The sequence below is a fragment of the Myotis nattereri genome, assembly GCF_964212035.1.
Source record: "Myotis nattereri genome assembly, chromosome: 12".
In the NCBI taxonomy this organism is placed as follows: Eukaryota; Metazoa; Chordata; class Mammalia; order Chiroptera; family Vespertilionidae; genus Myotis; species Myotis nattereri.
Window position 1 is genome coordinate 9,437,184 of NC_138087.1, and position 23,295 is coordinate 9,460,478.

The 23,295-nt window shown below is 41.4% G+C and overlaps 1 protein-coding gene across 1 annotated transcript in view; it reads left to right on the plus strand.

Moving 5' to 3' along the window:
* The window catches only part of PTPDC1 (protein tyrosine phosphatase domain containing 1), an 84,295-nt gene that overhangs the window by 38,470 nt on the left and 22,530 nt on the right, over positions 1–23,295 (plus strand). The window contains exon 3 of the mRNA XM_081103531.1: positions 22,384–22,555. Within this exon, the coding sequence (XP_080959657.1) occupies positions 22,384–22,555 (172 nt within the window). The remainder of the gene's footprint in view (positions 1–22,383; positions 22,556–23,295) is intronic.

A 23,295-nucleotide genomic window follows, 5' to 3' on the forward strand; every position in this document is an offset into this window, starting at 1 on the left:
GCTATGTCTATCCACTTTTACATGCATATTTATTTCTGTTCTATCTGTATATATTGAAAACCATGAGGTTGTATTGGTACTTCCATTCTAAACGAGCCATATACCATCATTCTACCTTTCCTCATTTTTTATGTTTCTAATTCTCTTCTGCACAAATGAGAAACCTGGCTCTTATTATCCCCAATGTGTTTACTTATTTACCCAATCCTTTTCACAACCAGTCTTTGAGCCCTGTCTGGCCATTGTCCAACTCAGGTCTTTTTTTCCACACAAGGCTCACACCCTGCCAGGTCACATGCCACATGCTGTACTAGTTGCCTCCCCTGCCTTAGCCCAGACCTCTGCTAAATGACCTTTACTTAGACCTGCCTAATGGCTGTTTTTTCTTTGACTATATGTACACTTTCAATTAAAATATTGAAATAATGATACAGTCACATGCAAATGTAAGAAATAATACAGAAAGATCCCACTTACCCTTTATTCAGTTTCTACCAATAGTAACATCTTACACTAAACTAAAACTGTACAATATCACAGCCAGGATATTGACATTGTTTCAGTCAACATAAGGTCACTTCTATCACTACAAGGATCCCTCCTGTTGTCTTGTATAGTCAAACCCACTTACATCCATGACTCTGACCTCTGATGACCATTAACCAGTTTCCCATTTCTATCATTTATTTTAAGAATGTTATACCCCTAGCAGGTTTGACTCAATGGATAGAGCATCAGCCCACAGACTGAAGGGTCCCAGGTCCAATTCGGCCAAGGGCACGTACCTTGGTTCAGGTTCCCTGGCCCTGTTCGGGGTGTGTGTAGGAGGCAACCAATCAATGTGTCTCTCCCATGTCGATGTTTCTCTCTGTCTCTCTCTCTCCCTTCCACTCTCTCTAAAAAATCAATGGAAAAAATATCCTTGGATGAGGCCTAACAAACAAACAAAAAAAATGTTATATAAATGAAATCATACAACATGCAGCCTTTTAGATTTAGCCTTTTTCACTTGTCCTGATTCCCTTGAATTTCATCCAGGTTGTTGTGTGTATCTACAGTGTTTTTTTTTTTTTTTTTATTTCTGAGTAGCATTCTCTGGTATGGGGTTTAGCCATTCACTCATTGAACGACATCTGGGTTGTTTCCAGTTTTGGGTTATTATGAATAAAGCTGTGTGAACATGCACATACAGATTATTGTGTGAACGAACATGAATTGTGTCATTACTCTGTGATAAATGGCCAAGAGTGTACTTCCTAGGTCATAAGATTGTTGCATATTTAGTTTCATATGAAACTGCCAAACTATTTTCCAGAATGGCTACACCATTTTACATCCCTACCAGCAATGTAAGTGATTAAATCTCTCTGCAGCCTCACCAGCATTAGGTGTTGTCACTAGTTATTTTAGTCATTCTAGTACGTTTCTTGTGGTATCTCATTGCAGTCTGCTGAACTCACTTATTAGGTCTAGGAGGTTTTGGAGAGTCCTTGGAATTTCCTGTATAAACAATCATGTCTGCAAATAGGGATAGTTTTGTTTCTTTCCTTTATAATATGTATGATATTATTTTTCCCCTTGTTGTAGTGGCCTAGAACTTCTACTGAACAGAATAAGAGTCATGAGAGCAGATATCCTGCCTCCATCCTGATCCATACCTATCAGTATGATGTTGTTTTCAATAGATGCTCTATAACAAGTTGAATTAATTGCCCTTTCTTGTTAACTTGAATAGGTGTTGGAATTTATCAGATGCCTTTTCTGTCAGTTGAAAATCTACTCATATGATTTTTTTTCTTTAGCCTGTTATATATAATATATATATACTAGAGGCCCGGTGCACAAAGATTTGTGCACTCGGGGGTGAGGAGGGGGTTCCCTCAGCCCGGCCTGTGCCCTCTCGCAGTCTGGGACCCCTCGGGAGATAACGCCCTGCTGGCTTAGGCCTGCTCCTGGGTGGCAGAGGGCAGGCCCAATCCCTAGGCGCAGCTCCTGGTCGGGCTCAGAGCAGGGCCGATTGGGGAGTTGGGGCTCCACCCCCTGTCATGCACAGAGCAGGGCGGATCGGGAGGTTGCGATGCCACCCCCAGTCACTCTCAGGGTAGGGCCGATTGGGGGGTTGGGGCACCGCCCCCAGTCACACTCAAGGCAGGGTTGATGGGGAGGTTGCGGCGCCACCCCATCACGTACAGAGCAGGGCCAATAAGGGGGTTGGGGCACTGCCCCCTGTCACGCACAGAGTAGGGCCAATCAGGGGGTTGGGGAGCTCCCCCCTGTCACGCACAGAGCAGGGCCCATCAGGGGGTTGAGGAGCTCCCCCCTGTCACTGAGAGAGTAGGGCCAATAGGGGAGTTGGGGCACCGCCCCCTGTCACACACAGAGCAGGGCAGATCAGGGGGTTGGGGCGCCGCCTTCTATCACCCACAGAGCAGGGCCCATCAGGAGGTTGGGGCGCCGCCACTCTCACACTCAGGGCAGGACCTATGGGGAGGTTATGGCTCTACCCCGTCACACACAGAGCAGGGCCCGTGGGGGGGGGGGGCGGGTTGGGGCGCCGCACCCTGTCACACACAGAGCCGCAGGGCGATCAGAGGTTGGGGAGCTCCCCCGTATCAGGCACAGAGCAGGGCTGATCAGGAGGTTGGGGCGCCTTCCCCTGTCACGAACAGAGCAGGGCGGATAGGGAGGTTGTTGCCCCACCCCGTCACACACAGAGCCGCAGGGCAATCAGGGGGTTTGGGCGCTGCCCCCGTCACGCTGATCCCGGTGCCGGGAGGCATATTACCCTTTTACTATATAGGGTAGAGGCCTGGTGCACGGGTGGGGCTGGCTGGTTTGCCCTGAAGGGTGTCCTGGATCAGGGTGGGGGTCCCCACTGGGGTGCCTGGCCAGCCTGGGTGAGGGGATGATGGCTGTTTGCAGCTGGTCACACACCCTTCAGGGTGGGGGTCCCCACTGGGGTGCCTGGCCAGTTTGGGTGAGGGGCTGAGGGCTGTTTTCAGGTTGGCAGGTGACGGAAGCTTCCAATCGCTCCTTTTTTTCTTTTTCTTTTTTTAATTCTGGGCCAGCTTTAGCTCTGAGGCTCCAGCTCTTAGGCCTCCGCTGCTGAAAGTAGGTAATTGAAACAATGTATAACTCCAGCTCTGAGATCCCAGTTTGTTAAAATGTTTCAAACTGCAGGCTCAGAGGCGGCAAGGCAGGCGGGGAACGTTGGTTTCCTCCGTCACTGAAGCAAGCAAGCCTCATGTTAGTTTCAAGCTGCCTGGCTGCCTGCTGCCATCTTGGCTGACAGTTAATTTGCATATCTCCCTGATTAGCCAATGGGAAGGGTAGCGGTCGTACACCAATTACCATGTTTCTCTTTTATTAGATTAGATAATTATATTGATTGATTTTTTTTTTAAATATATTTTATTGATTTTTTACAGAGAGGAAGGGAGAGGGATAGAGAGTTAGAAACATCGATGAGAGAGAAACATCGATCAGCTGCCTCCTGCACATCTCCTACTGGGGATATGCCCGCAACCCAGGTACATGCCCTTGACCGGAATCGAACCTGGGACCTTTCAGTCCGCAGGCTGACGCTCTATCCACTGAGCCAAACCGGTGCTGGCTTGATTGATTTTTTAATGTTTATCCATTCTCACAGGCTTGCAGTTAATCCCATCTGATAATGGTATGTGATTATTTTTATGCATTGATGATTTTGATTTGCTAATATTTTGATGAGAATTTTATACTTAAGTTCTAAAGAGACATTGAATTGTAGTTTTGTGGGGGTTTTTGTACAGTCTTTGCTTTAGGTGAAAGAGTGATCCTAGCCTCATAAAAAGGGTTGGAAATGTTCTGTCCTCTTCTATTTTCTGAAAGATATTGTGTGAAATCGGTTAAATTCTTTAAATGTTGGGTAGCATTTTCCAATATCTCGGCAGTAGTCTTTTGCCCTAGGAGGCTACAGATTTTTTGTTCATTACTCAGTATTTTCAAGTAACGACCATTATTTGTCTGCCCTGAGTAAGTAACTTGTATCAGTCCTTCAGGTATCCCCAGACAGGTTACAGCCATGGGCAAACTACGGTCCGCGGGCCGGATCCGGCCTGTTTGAAATGAATAAAACTAAAAAAAAAAAAAGACCATACCCTTTTATGTAATGATGTTTACTTTGAATTTCTATTAGTTCACACAAACACTCCATCCATGCTTTTGTTCCGGCCCTCCGGTCCAGTTTAAGAACCCATTGTGGCCCTTGAGTCAAAAAGTTTGCCCACCCCTGCTGTTAGAACAAACACACAATAATTTTCAAAGAGTGCTGCCAAGCAGGGGTGTGGGGGGTGGAGAGTAGGTGGGGCAAAGACAAGTGAAAGTGTTGCCTTTTCTCTTGATTCAGCATTTGCTTGGTTGCTGTACATCTCTCAGTATTTTCCAGAGTTCTGACAAAGTTGGTTCTGACAGCTTCTGATTGATTTAGATGTTTCTGTTGGTAGGATGGGTGTTTGGAGATGCCTACTCCTCTGTGCTGTTAGTGTCACTTCTCTCTTTTATTCTTGAAGAATATTTTTGCCAGCTATAACATTTGCATATGACAGTTCTTTTCTCTCAAAAACTTGAAAAATGTTATGCCACTTCCTCTAGCCTTCATTCTTTTAGGTGAGAAATGGCTGTCATTCAGATTGGGCTTTTTTCCTATAACTGTCATTTCTCTTTGGTTCCTTTCAAGATATTTTTGTCTTCAGTTTTCAGAAGTCTTATTAGAATACATCTTAGCATAGATTTCTTTGCTTGTATCCTATCTAAGGTTCCTTTAGCTTCTTAAACAAGTAGGTTTAAGTCTTTCCCCAAATTTGGGAGACTTGCAGCCATTATGTTTTCAGTCCCACTCCCTTTCTGCTTTTCCTTTGAGACTCAATGATATGAATGTTGTTAGCCCTTTAGTTAATTCCCTACAGGCATCTGAGAATCTGTTGATTTGTATTAGTCTATTTTTCTCTCTGTTGTTCATATTATATAATTTCTGTTCATCTATCTGTGCTCAAGGTCACTAATTACACTCTGTCATCTTCACTATGCTATTTAACCCATCCAGAGAGTTTTTAAATTTTAGTTATGTATTTTTCAGTTCTGTTATTACTGTTTGGTTCTATTTTTTTATAACCTCTACTTCTTTGCTGAGCATTCTACTCATTTGTTTTAAGAGAATTGGTAATTACATGTTGAATTATTTTTAGGATAGCTTCATTAAAATCCTTATTGGATATCTTCAACATATTTATCTCTGTTTTGATATCTGTTGATTGTCTTTTCTCATTCTTGTTGTGATTTTTTTGGTTCCTGGAATAACAAGTGATCTTGTATTGTAGATATTTTGAATCCTGTTTGTTTTCATTTTAGTGAGTGTTCTCCCTATTGAAGTGTAGCTCGAGACCAGGTGAGCCTGAATGCTTACTTTCCCATTCAGCCTTGTTGACTCCACCCCAACAAAAGTGGAGCACTTACACTGCCTCCTTGCACATGAATCAGATGGAATTTCAGCTCCCCCATAAGCTCCCTGACACCTTTGTGGAGAAAGTGGAGCATTGCCCTGCACTCTCATGTTACTTTTGAGTGGGGGTGTAAGACCAGCTTCCTGAGTAAAGAAAGATGACCAGCTTCCCACTGGACCCCACTGTCATCTGGGAAAGAGGAAGTGAAAAGATGATTCACCCCACTTTGTTGCTGCAGGGTGCGACTGAAGCTCATTTTCCTGCTGTGCCCTGTGGCCATGGGTGAGGTCAGGAAACATAGTGCCAACTATCCCACCTCTTACCACTTCTTTTCTCCTCATGCATGCAGGTGGAGTTGGAGGCTCAGCTCCCCACTAGGCTCCAGTGACACTGGGGACAGTGTGGGGAAGACAGGAGAGCCAACTAGCCTGCTTCACACATTTTTTAATTCATTCATCAGTTGATGGACATTTGTGTTGTTTCCACTTTTTGGCTTTTGTGAGTATGCTGCTTTGAACATTTGTGTACAAGTTTTGGTGTGGGCATGTTTTCATTTTGGGGGGTATATACTTAGTAGAACTTTGGGGTTGTATGCTAACTCTTTGCTTATTTGAACTGTCAGATTTTCTTCCAAAGTAGTTTACCATTTTACATTCCCACTAGCGTTTTTGAGGGCTCTTATTTTTTCACATCCTCACCAACACTTATTGTCTGACTTTTTTATCATAGTTCTCCATGGGGGTATGAAGTGGCATCTCATTGTGGTTTCAGTTTGCATTTTTTTTTTTTGACTGACGATGTTAAATGTCTTTTCATGTGCTTGTTGGCCATATTTACTTTTTTTGAGAACTACCCATTCAAATCTCTTGCTCATTTTTTATGATAAAATTCACTCTTTTAAAATATTCAGTGATTTTTAGTACATAATAGTATACAAAGCTGTGAAATTATCACCACCGTCTAAATCCAGAACATCATCATCAGATCATAAAGAAATTCTGTACCAATTAGCAATCGATCCCCATTTTTTCTTTTCCTTAGTCCCTGCTAACCACTGATCTACTTTTGTCCATATAGGTTTGCCTACTTGGGACATTTCATATAAATAGAATAATGCTAGTATATGTGATATTTTGTGTCTGCCTTCTTTTATTTAGCGTGATAATGTTTTTAAGGTTCATCTTTGTGGCATGTATCATATGTCATCCTTTTTATTGTTGAGTAGTATTTCATTGTATGAATAAACTACATTTTGTTTATCTATTTGGATTGATGCACAATTTGGTTGCTTGTGCTTTTGGCTAGTCTAATAATGCTCATGAATTTTTGTGTACATGTTTTTGTGTGGGTGTATTTTCTGTTGTTTTTGTTAATCCTCACCCAAGCATATCTTTTCCATTGATTTTTAGAGAGAGTGGAAGGGAGAGATTGGGGGAGGGGGAAACAGAGAGGGGGCGGGGGGAGAAAGAAGAAACATTGATGTGAGAGAGATACATCGATTGGTTGCCTCCTACATGCTTCCTTCCTGGGCCTGGGGTTTGAACCTGCAACCTAGGTATGTTCCCTTGACCAGAAATCAAACCCAAGATCCTTAGGTTCATGGGCCAACACTCTCACCACTGAGCAATACCATCCAGGGCTATGTGGATGTATTTTTTTAAAATTATTGTTTAAAGTATTACATATGTCTCCTTTCTCCCCGATTGACCCCCCCCCCCCGCTTGCCACTCCCACCCCCAAAGACAAGCCCTGGATGTATTTTTAATTGCTCTTGAGAATATAACTAGGAGTGGAATTACTGGGTCACATGGTGACTCCATGTTTAACGTTTTGAGGAAGTGCCAAACTGTGGTTTTGAAATGTATTTTCCTACTGACTAATGATACTGAATATCTTTTCTTTTTTTTAATTCTCCTAGAATGTGCTTATTTTATTTTTTTTTATTTTTTTATTGCTTAAAGTATTACAAAGGGTATTAATATGTGTCCATTTTTCCCCCCGCCCTAGGCAGTCCCCTAGCCTCCCCTATCCCCCAGTGTCTTTTGTCCATTGGTTATGATTATATGCATGCATACAAGTCCTTTGGTTGATCTCTTACCCCCTACCTCCTACCCCCCAACCCTCCCCGGCCTTCCTGCTGCAGTTTGACAATAGGTTTGAGGCAGCTCTGCCTCTGTATCTATTATTGTTCAAAAGTTTATAATGGTCTCTGTTATCCATGAATGAGTGAGATCATGTGGTATTTTTCCTTCATTGACTGGCTTATTTCACTTAGCATAATGCTCTCCAGCTCCATCCATGCCGTTGCAAATGGTAAGAGTTCCTTCCTTTTTAGAGCAGCATAGTATTCCATCGTGTAGATGTACCACAGTTTTCTAATCCATTCATCTACTGATGGGCACTTAGGCTGTTTCCAGATCTTAGCTATGGTGAATTGTGCTGCTATGAACATAGGGGTGCATATATCCTTTCTGATTGGTGTTTCTGGTTTCTTGGGATATATTCCTAGAAGTGGGATCACAGGACCAAATGGGAGTTCCATTTTCAGTTTTTTGAGGAAACTCCATACTGTCTTCCATAGTGGCTGCACCAGTCTGCATTCCCACCAGCAGTGCACAAGTGTTCCTTTTTCTCCACATCCTCTCCAGCACTTGTCGTTTGTTGATTTGTTGATGATAGCCAGTCTGACAGGTGTGAGATGGTACCTCATTGTTGTTTTGATTTGCATCTCTCGGATGATTAATGACTTTGAGCATGTTTTCATATGTCTCTTGGCTTTCTGAATGTCCTCTTTTGAAAGGTGTCTATTTAGGTCCTTTGCCCATTTTTTGATTGGATTGTTTATCTTCCTTTTGTTAAGTTGTATGAGTTCCCTATAAATTTTGGAGATTAGGCCCTTATCAGATATAACATTGGCAAATACGTTTTCCCACACAGTGGGTTTTCTCATTGTTTTGTTGATGGTTTCTTTTGCTGTGCAGAAGCTTTTTATTTTGAAGTAGTCTCATTTGTTCATTTTCTCTTTAGTTTCAAGTGCCCTAGGAGCTGTATCAGTGAAGAAATTGCTTCAGCATATGTCTGAGACTTTGTTGCCTTTGGATTCTTCTAGAATTTTTATGGTTTCCTGTCGTACGTTTAAGTCCTTTATCCATTTTGACTTTATTTTTGTGTATGGTGTAAGTTGGTGGTCTAGTTTCATTTTCTTGCATATATCAGTCCAATTTTCCCAACACCATTTATTGAAGAGACTATCTTGGCTCCATTGTATGTTCTTGCCTCCTTTGTCAAATATTAATTGAGCATATTGGTTCAGGCCGATTTCTGGGCTCTCTATTCTATTTCATTGATCTATATGCCTATTCTTGTGCCAGTACCAGGCAGTTTTGAGAACAGTGGCATCTTGATATCTGGTATTGAGATCCCACCTACTTTGTTCTTTTTCAGGATTGCTGTAGCTATTCGGGGTCTTTTTTTATTCCAGCTGAGTTTTTGGAGAGTTCATTGTAGATCTATGAAGTATGCCATTGGTATTTTAATGGGAAGTGCGTTGAATTTATAGATTACTTTGGGTAGTATGGACATTTTAATGATGTTGATTCTACCAATCCATGAACATGGTATGTTCTTCCATCTGTTTATGTCTTCCTCTATATCATTTTTCAACGTCCTGTAGTTTTCTGAGTAGAGGTCTTTTACCTCTTTAGTTAAGTTTATTCCTAGGTAGCTTAATTTTTTTGGTGCGATGGGAAACGGGATTGTTTTTATAATCTCTCTTTCTGAAAGTTCACTATTGGTGTATAGAAATGCCTCAGATTTCTTGGGGTTAATTTTGTATCCTGCTACATTGCCAAATTCATGTATTAAGTCTAGTAGCTTTTTGATGGAGTCTCTAGGGTTTTGTATGTATAATATCATGTCGTCTGCAAATAAGGACAGTTTTACTTCCTCTTTTCCAATTTGGATGCCTTTTATTTCTTCTTCTTGCCGAATTGCAATGGCTAACACTTCCAGTACTATGTTGAACAGGAGTGGTGAGAGGGGGCATCCCTGTCTTGTTCCTGTTCTTAGGGGAAATGGTGTTAGTTTTTGTCCATTGAGTATGATGTTGGCTGTGGGCCTGTCATATATGGCTTTTATTATGTTGAGGTATGATCCTTCTACTCCCGCCTTACTGATAAAACTGAGAGTTTTTATCAAAAATGGGTGTTGAATTTTGTCAAATGCTTTTTCTGCATCAATTGATATGACCATGTGGTTTTTTTCTTTCAATTTGTTTATGTGATGTATCATGTTTATTGATTTGCAGATATTGTACCCTCCTTGCATCCCTGGGATAAATCCTACTTGGTCATGGTGTATGATCTTTCTGATGTACTGCTGGATCCTATTTGCTAAGATTTTGTTGAGAATTGGCATCTATGTTCATGAGGGATATTGGCCTGTAATTCTCTTTCATTGTGTTGTCTCTATCTGGTTTTGGTATTAGGGTGATGCTGGCTTCATAGAATGAGCTTGGAAGTTTTCCTTCCTCTTGAATTTTTTGTAGTAGTCTGAGGAGTATAGGTTTTAGTTCTTCCTTGAATGTTTGGTAAAACTCCCCTGTGAAGCCGTCTGGTCCTGGGCTTTTGTTTGATGGAAGCTTTTTGATGACTGCTTCGATTTCTTCCATAGTTACTGGCCTGTTGAGATTTTTAGATTCTTCCTTATTGAGTTTTGGAATTTTGTATTTTTCAAGGAATTTGTCCATTTCCTCCAGGTTGTCTAGTTTGTTGGAGTAGAGCTGTCCATAGTATTTTTTAACAATCATTTGTATTTCTGTGGGGTCTGTTGTTATTTCGCCTCTATTGTTTCTGATTTTGTTTATTTGGGTCCTCTCTCTTTGCTTCTTGGTGAGTCTGGCTAGAGATTTGTCAATCTTGTTTATCCTTTCAAAGAACCAGCTCTTGGTTTCATTGATTTTCTGTATTGTTTTTTTGGTCTCTATGTCATTTATTTCTGCTCTAATCTTTATTATCTCCTTCCTTCTGCTCACTCTGGGGTTTTCTTGTTGCTCTCTTTCTAATTCTTTGAGTTGTAGATTTAGTTGATTTACTACCATTTTTTCTTGTTTTTTGAGATAGGCCTGTAGAGCTATAAACTTCCCTCTCAGGACTGCTTTCATTGTGTCCCATAGGTTTTGGATTGTTGTGTTTTCATTGTCATTAGTTTCGAGGATGTTTTTAATTTCTTCTTTGATCTCATTGGTAACCCAATCAATATTTAATAGCATGCTATTCAGCTTCCAGGTGTTTGAGTATTTGGGGTTGTTTTTATTGTAGTTTATTTCTAATATTATGCCATCATAGTCTGCGAAGATGCTTTTTATTATTTCAATCTTCTTGAATTTGGGGATACTTTGCTTGTGACCCAATATATGGTCTATTTTTGAATATGTCTTATGAGCACTTGAGTAGAATGTAAATTCTGTGGCTTTGGGGTGAAGTGTTCTGAAGATGTCAATTAAGTCCATCTGATCTAGTGAGTCATTTAGGATTGCTGTATCTTTGCTGATTGTTTGTCTAGAGGACTTATCCAGTGCTGTCAGTGGTGTATTAAAGTCCCCTACTATGATTGTATTGTTGTCGATCTCTCCTTTGATATCTTCCTGGAGTTTTTTTATGAATTTGGGTGCTCCTGCATTGGGTGCATATATGTTTACCAGAGTTATATCTTCTTGTTGTATTGATCCCTTTAGTATTATGAAGTGGCCTTCCTTATCTCTTGTTATGGCCTTCACTTTGAGGTCTATTTTGTCTGATATAAGTATTGCTACCCCAGCTTTCTTTTCCTTTCCATTTGCCTGAAAGATATTTTTCCATCCCTTCACTTCCAGTCTGTGTGAGTCCCTTCTAATGAGGTGGGTTTCTTGTAGACAGCAGATGTATGGGTCATGTTTTTTTATCCATTCAGCCACTCGATGTCTTTTGGTTGGAGCATTTAGTCCGTTTACGTTTAAAGTTATTATTGAAAGGTACTTGTTTGTAGCCATTTCTTTTTTTGTGTGGCTGTTTTCTTTCTGAGCTTTTTATTTCTTCTTTTTATACCAGTCCCTTTAGCATTCCTTGCATTGCTGGCTTGGTGGTGATAAACTCCCTTAACATTTTTTTGTATGTGAAGCTTCTTATTTCCCCTTCAAGTTTGAATGATAGCCTTGCTGGATAGAGTATTCTTGGATTCAGTCCTTTGCTTTGCATCACTTTGTAAATTTCCGTCCATTCTTTTCTGGCCTGATGTGTTTCTGTTGAGAAATCATTTGATAATCTAATGAGAGATCCCTTGTATGTAACTTTCCGTCTCTCTCTTGCAGCCTGTAAGATTCTCTCTTTGTCCTGAACATTTTCATGGTAATTATGATGTGTCTTGGTGTGGGTCTTTTCGGGTTCACCTTGCTTGGGACTCTCTGGGCTTGTGTGACTTTTTTCTTCCCCACCTCAGGGAACTTTTCTGATATTATTTCTCTGAATAGGTTTTCTAATCCTTGTTCCTCTTTCTGTTGTTCTGGCACCCCTATTATTCGTATATTGTTTCGTTTCATGTTGTCCCTTAGCTCCCTTAGGCTCTCCTCCTGTCTTTTAATTTTTTTTTCCAATTGCAGTACATTTTGGGTGTGTTTTGCTTCCTTGTCTTCTAATTCACTAATTCGGTCCTCCGCTTCTCCTAGTCTACTGTTGATACTTTCAATGATGTTTTTTATTCCAGCTATATCACTCTTCATTTCTTCTTGGGTCTTACTTAAGTTGTTGATTTTTTCATCTGTTTCTTCTTGCTTCTTGCATAGGTAGTTGACTTTTTCATCTATTTCTTCTTGCTTCTTGCAGAAGTTGTTGATTTTTTCCTCCATCCAGTTTTTGCACTCTAGGACCCTTATTCTGAATTCTTTTTCTGTCAGAGGCATGTTGCATGCCTCTGTATCACTTAGCTGCTTTTCTGGAGAGTCCTCCTTCTCTTTCCTTTGGGGGTTTCTTTGTCTACCCATGTTTGATCTCACTGACATATCTAGACGTTGAGTCGTTCAGTGGCTGCTTCCTGGGTGGCAGTGACTCCTTGGTCTGTGGTTGCTCTTCGTGCAGTTGCAGTAGCAGCTGCTATTCAGTTGGCAGCAGCTCCTCTGGTGGGTGCTGTTCACAGCTGTGGTGGCTCTTCTGGCTGGTGGGAGGAGGTTTCACGTACAGCTGCTGTTCCTCAGCAGAGGGTGTGGTGCTCAGGAGGCTGTTGTTGCTTGGATCTGCTGCGTTGATTTAAAGGCACAAAACACAACACAACAAGGCACCACGTACCAGGCACTAAACACAAATATATTCACAACATCAACAACCCCAAATAAAGGTGACCACCCGAATTAAGAGAATTAGGGGATAAGGAAGAAGGAAGAGAAAAAGATAAAAGAGAAAAAAGAAAAGAAAAGTAGGGACCAAAAAAAGGAGTGCAAAAATGAAATTGGGAAAAAGGAGGGGGAAAATAAAAGTGAGAAAAGAAAAGAAAAAAAAAGAGCGAAAAGAGAGAATGAAGTGGAAGAGGGGAAGAGACTGTTTATAAGAGGAGAATACTCCTATAGAACCGACACTAATCCCAACAAATTCCAGCAACAGCTCCCTGGAGATGAATGCAGACTAGAAGCAATCAATAATATAATGATGAAAATAGAATGGAGAACACCAATCCCAAAATAAAATAAAGAGAAAATTAAATGGCACTTCAAAAAATGGCAAAATGGTAGCAGTAATAATACTGGTCAAAAACAAGAAGGTAGTAATTCAAAGGGTAAAATCAGGTGATGGAAAAAGAAGAAAAGAAGAAAAAAAGAGAAGAAAAAAATTGGTTTCTTAGTTAAAAGGTGAAAAAAGAAAAAAAATATTTGCAGTAGTGAAGGTCCTTCGGTTCCTCCTATCTTCAGCCTGGATCGCCTTAGTCCTGCCAGGTATTCAGGGGAGTGTTGAGTTTCCCTGCGATACACTGTTCCTCTGTGTTGTAAACCACAGTCCTTATTTTAAAGCAGGCCGTATTTGTTTCCCAGACTGCCTTATTTTGTGTTTAGCAAAGAGTCAGTTTGTGGCTCAGCCTCTGGGTGGCAGTGTTCTGGGGTTGGCCTCTGAGGCTATAAGGCTTCTCTATCACACTTAAAACTGATTTGGGCTTGAATATCTTTTCATGCTTATTGGCCATTTGTATATCTTCTTGGGAGAAATGTCTATCCATATCCTTTGCCCATTTTTTAATTGGCAGTGTACATGCATCCATGTAGAAACAAGTACATATGTAAATGTGTGATTTGTGTCTTTGCATGTATGTAGTGCACCTGTTCCTTAGCTCTGTCCACTGAGAGGTCCTGGTGGTAACACTAGTAGCACTGAGCATGCCTAGCACCCAGACTTCTTTCTAAATACTGTTCTTCACCAGTAAACATCAGGGCTTCGTGGATCTAATCATGAGGAAACAGACACATCTAAATTGAGAGATGTTCTACAATATAACTGGCCTGTACACTTCAAAAGTCAAGGGCATCCATGTCAAGAAAAGACTGAGGAACTTTTTCTAGAGTGAAATAAATGAAAGAGACAGGATGACTAAGTACAGCATTGTATGAATGTTGTATGGGCTAATGTTCTATAAGGAATCTACTTATATTAAAACCCTGAGTGTAACATCACGGCCAGAAGCGCGACCAACCAGAAGGAAGTCAGTCCTGCAGGGGTTGTCTTGGAAATGGCTGTGCCCTCCCCCAGCTGTTTCCTGGAGGGCGAAGTTTCAGACAGAAACCTGCCCTCAGGGCAAGGTTTCAGGCAGGAACCCGCCCTCGGAGCAGAGCGTGGAAGTGAAATGATTTGTAATGGATCTATTAGTGAAGCTACCTTTGGAAATATATATCTATAGATCAGTGGTTCTCAACCTTGGCTGCACATTAGAATCACCTGGGAATCTTTTTAAAATCCTGATTTCTGGGCCTCATCCTCCGGAAATTCTGTTTCTTTGTTACTAATGTTGTGGCCCCACCCCATAACAAAGAAACAATTTCCGGAGGATGCGGCCCAGGAATCAGGATTTTAAAAAGATTCCCAGGTGATTCTAATGTGCAGCCAAGGTTGAGAACCACTGCTATAGATAATATTAAAAATATATCTAAACATGCAATTCTTTGTCCAAAAAATGAGCATGTTCAAAAATTAAATGAAGAAAATTTGGATATACCCAATGGAGATTTTCACACATATTTGAGTGATGATTCCATTGATTCTACAGATGATGCTGAAAAGGAAAATTTTCCCATCGAATTTCTTAATAGTATTACTCCTTCGGGAATGCCATGTCAAAAATTAAAATTGAAAGTGGTGCAATCATCATGCTATTGAGAAATCTCAATAGTAAATGGGGTCTTTGTAATGGTACCAGATTTATTATCAAAAGATTATGACCTAACATTATTGAAGCTGAAGTATTAACAGGATCTGCAGAGGGAGAGGTTGTTCTGATTCCAAGAATTAATTTGTTCCCATCTGACACTGGCCTCCCATTTAAATTGATTCAATGACAGTTTCCCATGATGCCAGCATTTGTGATGACTATTAATAAATCATAAGGACAAACTCTACACAGAGTAGGCATATTCCTACCTGAACCCGCTTTCGCACATGGTCAGTTATATGTTGCTTTCTCTCGAGTTTGAAGAGCATGTGATGTTACAGTTAAAGTTCTAAATACTTCATCACAAGGGAAATTAGTCAAGCACTCTGAAAGTGTTTTCACTCTTAATGTGGTGCACAGGGAGATATTAGAATAAGTTTAATCACTTTATCAGTCATTGTTTGCATCACTGTTGTTTTTATATCATGTTTTTGTTGTTTTCATATCATGTTTTTGTCATTTTTATATCATGCCTCTGTTGTTATATCCTTTTGTTACTGTTTTTTTACTAATAAATTTATATATTATTTTCATATACATTTTACTAATTTCCTTTCATCTCTCACACTTATAGAGAAAGGGCACATACCAATATTAAAATATCTGCTCTAATTACCTTTTTTAAAAAATATATATTTTATTGATTTTTTACAGAGAGAGATAGAGAGTTAGAAACATCGATGAGAAAGAAACATCTATCAGCTGCCTCCTGCACACCCCCCACTGGGGATGTGCCCGCAACCAAGGTACATGCCCTTGACAGGAATTGAACCTGGGACCCTTGAGTCCACAGGCTGATGCTCTATCCACTGAGCCAAACCGGTTAGGGCAATTAATTCCCTTTTAATGTGCACGAATTTCATGCACTTGGCTACTAGTCCTATATAATAAAGATGTAATATGCAAATGATAGCTACGTAACAACTGACCATGTAACGACCGGATCACAGATCAACAGGATGGTGGGGCAGCGAGCTACAAGTGGGCGGCGGAGAGCTACAGGAGGGGGCAGGGCAGCAAGCTATGAAGGGTGTGCTGGGGAAGAGTGGGGGCAGGGGGAGCTATAGGAGGGCGGGGCAGCGGGCAGAGAGTTGCAGGAGGGCTGCTGCGAGCTATTGATTCATGCACAGGGCTACTAGTCTATAATTATAAAAGTGTAATATGCTAATTAGGCCGGATGACCTTCTGGACAAAGCCGCAGTGGGGCAGGGGTAGGGGGGCCATGCCCCTTGGATGAATTTCATGCATCGGGCCTCTAGTATTGAGATAATCAGTGAAGCCTGAGTGAGGTCCATGGAGTAAAGGGCAACTAGTAATGTATCAGTCATAATTTGGGGGAATTGTAGAGAAGAACCTCATTATTTATGGGAAATAAATGCTGTTAATTGGAGTAATGGGACAGCCTATCTGCAGCTTCTTCTCAAATGGTTCAAGAGAAAATATTCTTTGTTATAAGTTTTCTGTAAACTTGAGATTGATTCAAAATAAAATAAAATCCTCTCCAAAAAGTGTTTAAAATTAAAGTTAAGTTGTTCAACTGGTTTGCATGCTGCTGAGCAGTCAGAACCAGTCCATCTTGAAGCAGAGGCTATTGGAGACCTTAAGCAGAGCAGTTTCAGGGCAGGCAGAGACCAGAGTTAAATAGAAGTTGAGGATGAGACTGGTGACAAATGGAAATGATAGACATGAGCAGCTTTTTTAGGAGTTTACCTGTGGAGGGAGAAGGGGGTCCGTTAGAAGGAGAATCATAGTGAAGGATCTGGAAACAGTGATATACTAAGGATGTCTGAAAAAAATTAACTTATCCTAAATAGGGGAGATCTTGGAGAAGTTTTGTCTTCAGATATTTAAATACCTTGCAAGTCAGATGATTTGTTTGTTTTTGTTTGTTTGTTTTAGAGGGATGAATTTGCAACCAGTGTTTACAGAGAAAATTGGATTTTGACTCATCATTAGAAAACCTCTTGAGCTGTACAGCAATTGAATAATTAGTTGCCATGTGAGAAGTGAGCCTCCTGTCACAAAAAGTGGAAAATGATAGGTTGGAAAGTAGGTGTTCCAGCCCAGTTCCTGGACGTGACTCCTTTATTGATTTAGGAATGAGGTTAGATGGACTTCCTGCTCCCACCCCATTCTCTAAGTAGGAATTCTTAGTCCTTTCGGAAATCTTGAGTATAACAGGAAATTACCAATTTTTGAGATTTGTCTTTAATTTTGTTGTTTATTGTGCTTATGACAAGTGTAGATAATTTCACATTGCAGTAACCAGTAACTCATTTGGTTCCTTAGATATTACTCTGGATGATTCTGAGTAAAACTGTGGGTGTGTTACCGGTGGGGAGAGGTCCTCATCCCCACCTGTTGCTCGTGGGGGTGGATTCCTTGCAATATCCCAAGAAAAAGAATTTTCTGAAACTTGCGAGAGAGGATGAGATATTGTAGAAAGCTTTTATTTCTGTGGAATTACACCCCTAAAATTCCAAGATCCCATTTCTCTTAGTCCAGTCATAGAAGAAGTACAGTTGGGGCTTCAGCAGAGCTAAAATCAGAGCCAGTGTCCAGAATTTTCTTTCCATGTTGGAGCCAAGTCCAGTCCAGCATCAGTCCATTTGTCCATTGCATGTGGGCTTGGCGAATGCCAGGAAGCCAAGAGTCAAGAGCAACAAGACAGAGAACTCCTTTATTAGGAGATTATGTATTCCCAAATTTTTGCAGGCTTTCATTGGTCCCATCCATTCTGACAAGTCCGTGGTTCCCCAGGTTTGACTGACAGGTACTTCCCCTGGTCACCCCAGCTTCACTGCACATACGTCTATCCTTTATTGGACCCTTCCCGCCAGCGATCTACAGAGAATGGGAAGGTGGTTCCCTGGGGGTTGCAGTTGCAGCTCCTGGTGAAGCTGCCCAAATGACCTGCCTGTAATGTCTGGCCTTCTCTTTGTTCCTTTTCTATTGTTAATAACTAGTTAATTACAACAGTATCTGGTGGGACACACACACACACACACACACCACACCACATCACACACACCACATGTGCAAGCAGGCCGTGTCCATTATGCTGGGAGAGAGGTCTTTTGTACATTGATGATCACAGCAGCTCAGGAGAGTGTAGGATTGCTTGCAGGGATTATCTTTTATATTGTTTTCCTACTTTTTCTTGGAGGCTGACTTTTTTTAGAGACAGCATATTTAGGAGTGAGAAGGGTAGGGACAGTAATGAGGCAGGGTCCCCCATGATTTTATATTCATGAAATATAGGAAACTGACATTTTCTTATGTATTTAGAAAAATATGTTGTCAAAGGAGGAAAAATAGATCAGTTGTTAGCAGGTATGTGGGAAAACAACAGTAGTGTTGGTTATTGTGGCCTACAAATAAGTAATGATTGTGCAGGATGGAGGAAAGGAAAGCAGAGAGAGGCTAATGCGGCTGAGGATAACGAGCTTCTACAGAAGCTCTCTGTGGCCACTAGGAGAAGGGTTCTGTGCCTTTTAAGTGTCTGCTGAAAGCATGGCCCTTCATAAAATGACTAAAACATTCCATTCTCTATAAAATATGAAATAGAAACTAATATAGTCTTGCTGCTCCTGTTTATCTAAAGATATGGCTTCTGGTTTTTTCTTATTGATAATTTAAATAAAAATTAAGATGTTATTTCTAAGAGTCTGAACAATTTATCATTAGCAAACTAGAACTGATCCCTATTTAAAATTTTTAATTGATTTTTAGGGTGAAGCACAAATATGCTTTCTTATAGATTTGTGAAACAAAAATGTGGGTATATATAACAAAATTGATCCACAAAATTAATCAGAAGGTTTCTGGGGTCCAAGAGATTGGCACAAAACCCTATCAGAGATAGCATCTCTTGATCTGTATTTTAGCTCTGTATTTCTCTCTGATCTCAGAAATAAACCTGTGTTGAGTTGCTAAAAATATTTCCTCTTTCAGCATGTTCATACTTAGTTGTTGAAATATGTGAATCCTATATAATAAAAGGCTAATATGCATATCGACCGAACAGCAGAACAACCAGTTGCTATGACATGCACTGACCACCAGGGGGCAGACGCTCAATGCAGGAGCTGCCCCCTGGTGGTCAGTGCATACCCACAGGGTGAGCGCTGCTCAGCCAGAAGCCCTGAGCTGGGTTCACGGCTGGTAAGCACAGTGGCGGGAGCCTTTCCTGCTTCTGCGGCAGAGCAGGCCTAAGCTGTCAGTCAGACATCCCCCGAGGGCTCCAGGACTGCTAGATGGCGTAGATGGGGCTGAGGGACCCTCTGCCCCCCCCCCCCAACAAGGGCACGAATTTTGTGCATTGAGTCTCTAGTAAAAATATAAGCTTTGCAATTTAATTTTGCTTACCAGTCATACCATCCCTAGGAATTTACTAAATAAGAGAACATAGAATCAGAAAGGTTCTAGTCCTGAAAATGTTTGTCTTATTTTTAAATAAAATCATGGATAATAATATAAATATCTAAGAGCTAAGGAATAAATAAGTAAATTATGTATCAGCTAAATATGTCATAATTATTGTGTTTCCATTAAATAAAAATCATGATAAAACTAAAGCAAAAAGTGTATTTACAATATGATTATAAACATGCAGAAAATCCACATGCCTATGGACAAAGACTGGAGGGAGATGAGTCTAGAATGTTCAAGGTGGGATTGGCGGTACACTTCCCTATTAAAGCCATTTGGCATAAATAAATGTAGTTTTTAAAAATGAATATGGCCGTGAGTTGGGAGTTTTGCCAAGGAATAGTTTGGAGCATGAATTGGTGGAGTGACAGTTCTGTTGTGTCTAGGGGAAGTGCAGGCCTCTGCCCCTGCTTACCATGCCCACAGGTCAGCTGTGCTCCACCTCAGCACCAGTCTAGCTGCAGCGCATGCCACAGGAGTGGGTCCACTTCCCTAAATACTCCCAGTCAGGGTCCCTAACTGTCTAGTAACTGAGTGTGCTTAAATGGTTACATGTTTACTATTTGAGGTCAGCCCAGTTAAGATTTCACAGCGAAACTTACTCCTGAGATGCTATGTTAACTGTCCCACCCTTAGCTTCATCCAGACTAGTCACCCTCATCACACTTATTTTCTGCTTCAGAACCATTGAGAGCAGTCACCTGGACTCTCCTCTGTAGGTGTCCTTAGAGTTGCAGACATAGGGACCTCCCATTCGCTGGCTGAGATTTCCTTTGCCACCTCACATGCCTTGTATCTCAAAGGGAGCTTGCCTGCCAGATTGTCACACACCTGCTCCTCACTGGCTCCTGTGTTCAGCAGTAGCTTCAGTGTCTCTCTGCCGCTCACTTAGGGAGGAACTCCCGGCACTGTGTCCAGCCCCCCTCCAGCTGCCATCTGTCTGCCTCTGCACTGTCTCACACCCTTGCTCTGCTCCAATTACTGTCCCTAGGTCCCTAGGTTTGTGCTTCCAGCCCTGTCTCTGCAGGGCAGCGTGAACCTCTGCACAGAGACTTGTTCAGAACTTGAGTCTGGCTCCCTGATCCCCAGCTAGCAGGTGAGAGCCCCTTAGTCAGGGGTCTTCTGCCATCAGGTTCCAACTTGCCTTCCACGCAGCACCAACTCTTTTCTCTCCTGTAAAGTTTTGGAAGCTGTGCTTCTAGATTGGTTACATTAAAAAAAAATTATTCTCTGTTGCTGTACACAGAATAGCAAGGGCATGGTGCTACACTGTGGGTAGGAATTGGAGCACCAAATTGTCTTATTTGACAGAGTGCCTCCTGTTGGGGAGATGGGTTCCTTTTAAAACGTGCTTGCTTAAAGCATTATTAATTGTTAAAATAAAAAAGGACAAAACAAAAAAGAGCCCTATCTATGGCAGTAGATTGTTTCCATGTGCCCATGGTTAAATACCATTTTGGAGACAAGAGACAGAAAGATGAGGGGTGGAGTGTTGCGGTGGGGGGCGGTACAGCCTGACATTAACCAAGGAAGAGGAGGACAATTGGTGGTTGTTAAAGTTTCTGTTCCCTTTATATTCTTTATCCTCAAGTTACAACACCCCCTCACCCAGTTCCTTTAAAAAATGTGATGCTTAGTGAGGTTTGTTTGTAGGCCTCTGCCAAGACATTACCCAAGCTTCTTTCTCCCCAGTCACTGACAAAAGGCACCGAACTGTATTTGAGTTTTTGAGAAGCCTGACTATCATAACTATCCAATAAAGGCATCGCCAAGAATTGGGTTTTCACATTCTAAAAATAAAAACTAAAAGTAAATGTCTTCTGATTAATATACCAGCCCTACAGACATCTTTATTTGTTTTATCCAAGTATTTAATAGTTCTGCCAAGAAAACAAGATTTTTTTTGGTTTTAAAAAATGCAGTGGTGGTTTAATAATGTTATAAATATCCAGCATGTCCCACTTCATTACAATTAACTTTCTATCATTACAGTATTTTAGATGTAATATTTTGGGCAGTCAGATCTTTTAAATGTTTGGAAAACAAAATAGAATAGTTGTAATTTAGGAATAATTTATTTAAAATACATGTTTCCTCCACATATTTGAACAATCTGTTCAAAACGCAGCTCATTCATGTGGGACTTTGCCTGTGCAACTCTGAGTGGGAATCAGTACTTTCTTTGTTCGTCACTATGGAAACAAGTCAGCCTATCCTGAATGGCTGTTAGATCATGCAGAGTGATGCTCTTATCTCAGTGTAACTTCATCACGGAGCAAGCTGGCACTGACATCTCCTGGCTTCCAGCTCTCCCCTTGGGGGCCCAGCGCCATGCAGGACCTGCCCCGGCGGCTCTCAGCCATGCCCTTCCTCAGCTCCTTCTTACAGGGCCGCCGGCACTCCGCCTCAGACACAGTACTGAGGCTGCCGCAGGGGCAGCACAGCTCCGGCTCCGGCTCCAGCTCCGCCACCAAGATGCTCTCCTCATCCTCTCTCCAGGTGATGCTAGCTGTGTCCTCTCTCAGCTGCGCCAAGAGAAACCCAACTTGCCCCGAGAGAAAAAGTAAAACTCCTTTTCTTTTTAAAGATTGCCTCAACTTTGAGTTTAAATGTAAGGAATGTGAAAAGGCTGTGCTGTGCTTATACCTTTTTAATTTTTGACCATTCTGCATTATACTTTTTACTGTCTGTCATGCTGAGAGTTTCAGTGGATATATAATAGATAAAATTACTGACTTGTGTGTTTTTTCTTTAAAAACGTAGTTCTGAACAAACCTCACTCCCTTATAAAAGATCTGCTTTTATGGTTTCTTCTCTTTGTGACCAGTATGACATGTGGAGATTGTGTACGAGAGAGTTTCCTACATTAAGAGATAGTGAACTTAGATGCAATGGAAATGGATTTAATCTTGACACAGTAAAGGGTGGTCAGCACCAGCTCCCCATCTGCAATCTGAGATAAAATGGCAGCCGTTTCCCAGGTCACTGTTCTGTTTGGAGAGCGGAGTTTCAAATCCCTTCCTGCATGTTCTAGGCAATTCAGGACGTCCAACACCAAAGTATACAAAAGTCGGAGAGCGTTTACGGCATGTCATTCCTGGACACATGGCCTGCTCCATGGCCTGTGGGGGCAAAGCTTGCAAATATGAAAATCCAGCCCGCTGGAGTGAGCAGGAGCAGGCCATTAAGGGGATCTACTCGTCCTGGTGAGTGATTCTGGCGGTCTGTTGCAGCTCTTCCCTGCGGCTAAGTTGAAAAAGGCAGTAAAGATGTATGTCGTGCCGGGTGGCAGGAGGCCATGGGAGAGGACGCACGGGGCTCTGAGGCCAGAGCCGTGCCTCCTGCCTCTTGCTGCCTGACAGGCCGTGGCCGACTCACTTAGGCACTCTGAGCCTCCGTGGTCTCGTCTGTGAGATGGAAATGACACAGCCAGTGCCACGGGGTCTTTTTTAATTCAGTGAAATAATGTATGTACATATCTTAAAGAAATGGTAACTAGATCGCTCTTAAACTTCAGAAATTGCTAGAAATAATAAAAATGCTAAGCTATAAATTTGAAAAATTATGAGGTAGTTTCCAATTTCATACAGGTAAGCTTTAACCTTACTGTAGTTTTGGTCCTATTCTCTGTGTGAAAGGACCCACTTTCACACAAATGCATCTTCAGTCTGCCTCAGTAGTCGTGGTCCAAGTTGTCAGTTCAGTGGGCAATATAAGATACTTGCATTTTTTATGGTTTATTAATAGTAAACTGTCAAGTAGATCTTTTCAATTTAGTGATACCTGAAAAGTTTTGATAATCAGACCAAATCCCATTTGAAAATCACTGTTTAAAGAATTCTAGTGATGAACCAATGTATATAGCAAGAATCCATTTACAAATTAGATAATTTGTTGACCAGAGTCTCTTAACTTGCCACCCATACTTTTTCATACTGGATTTGCT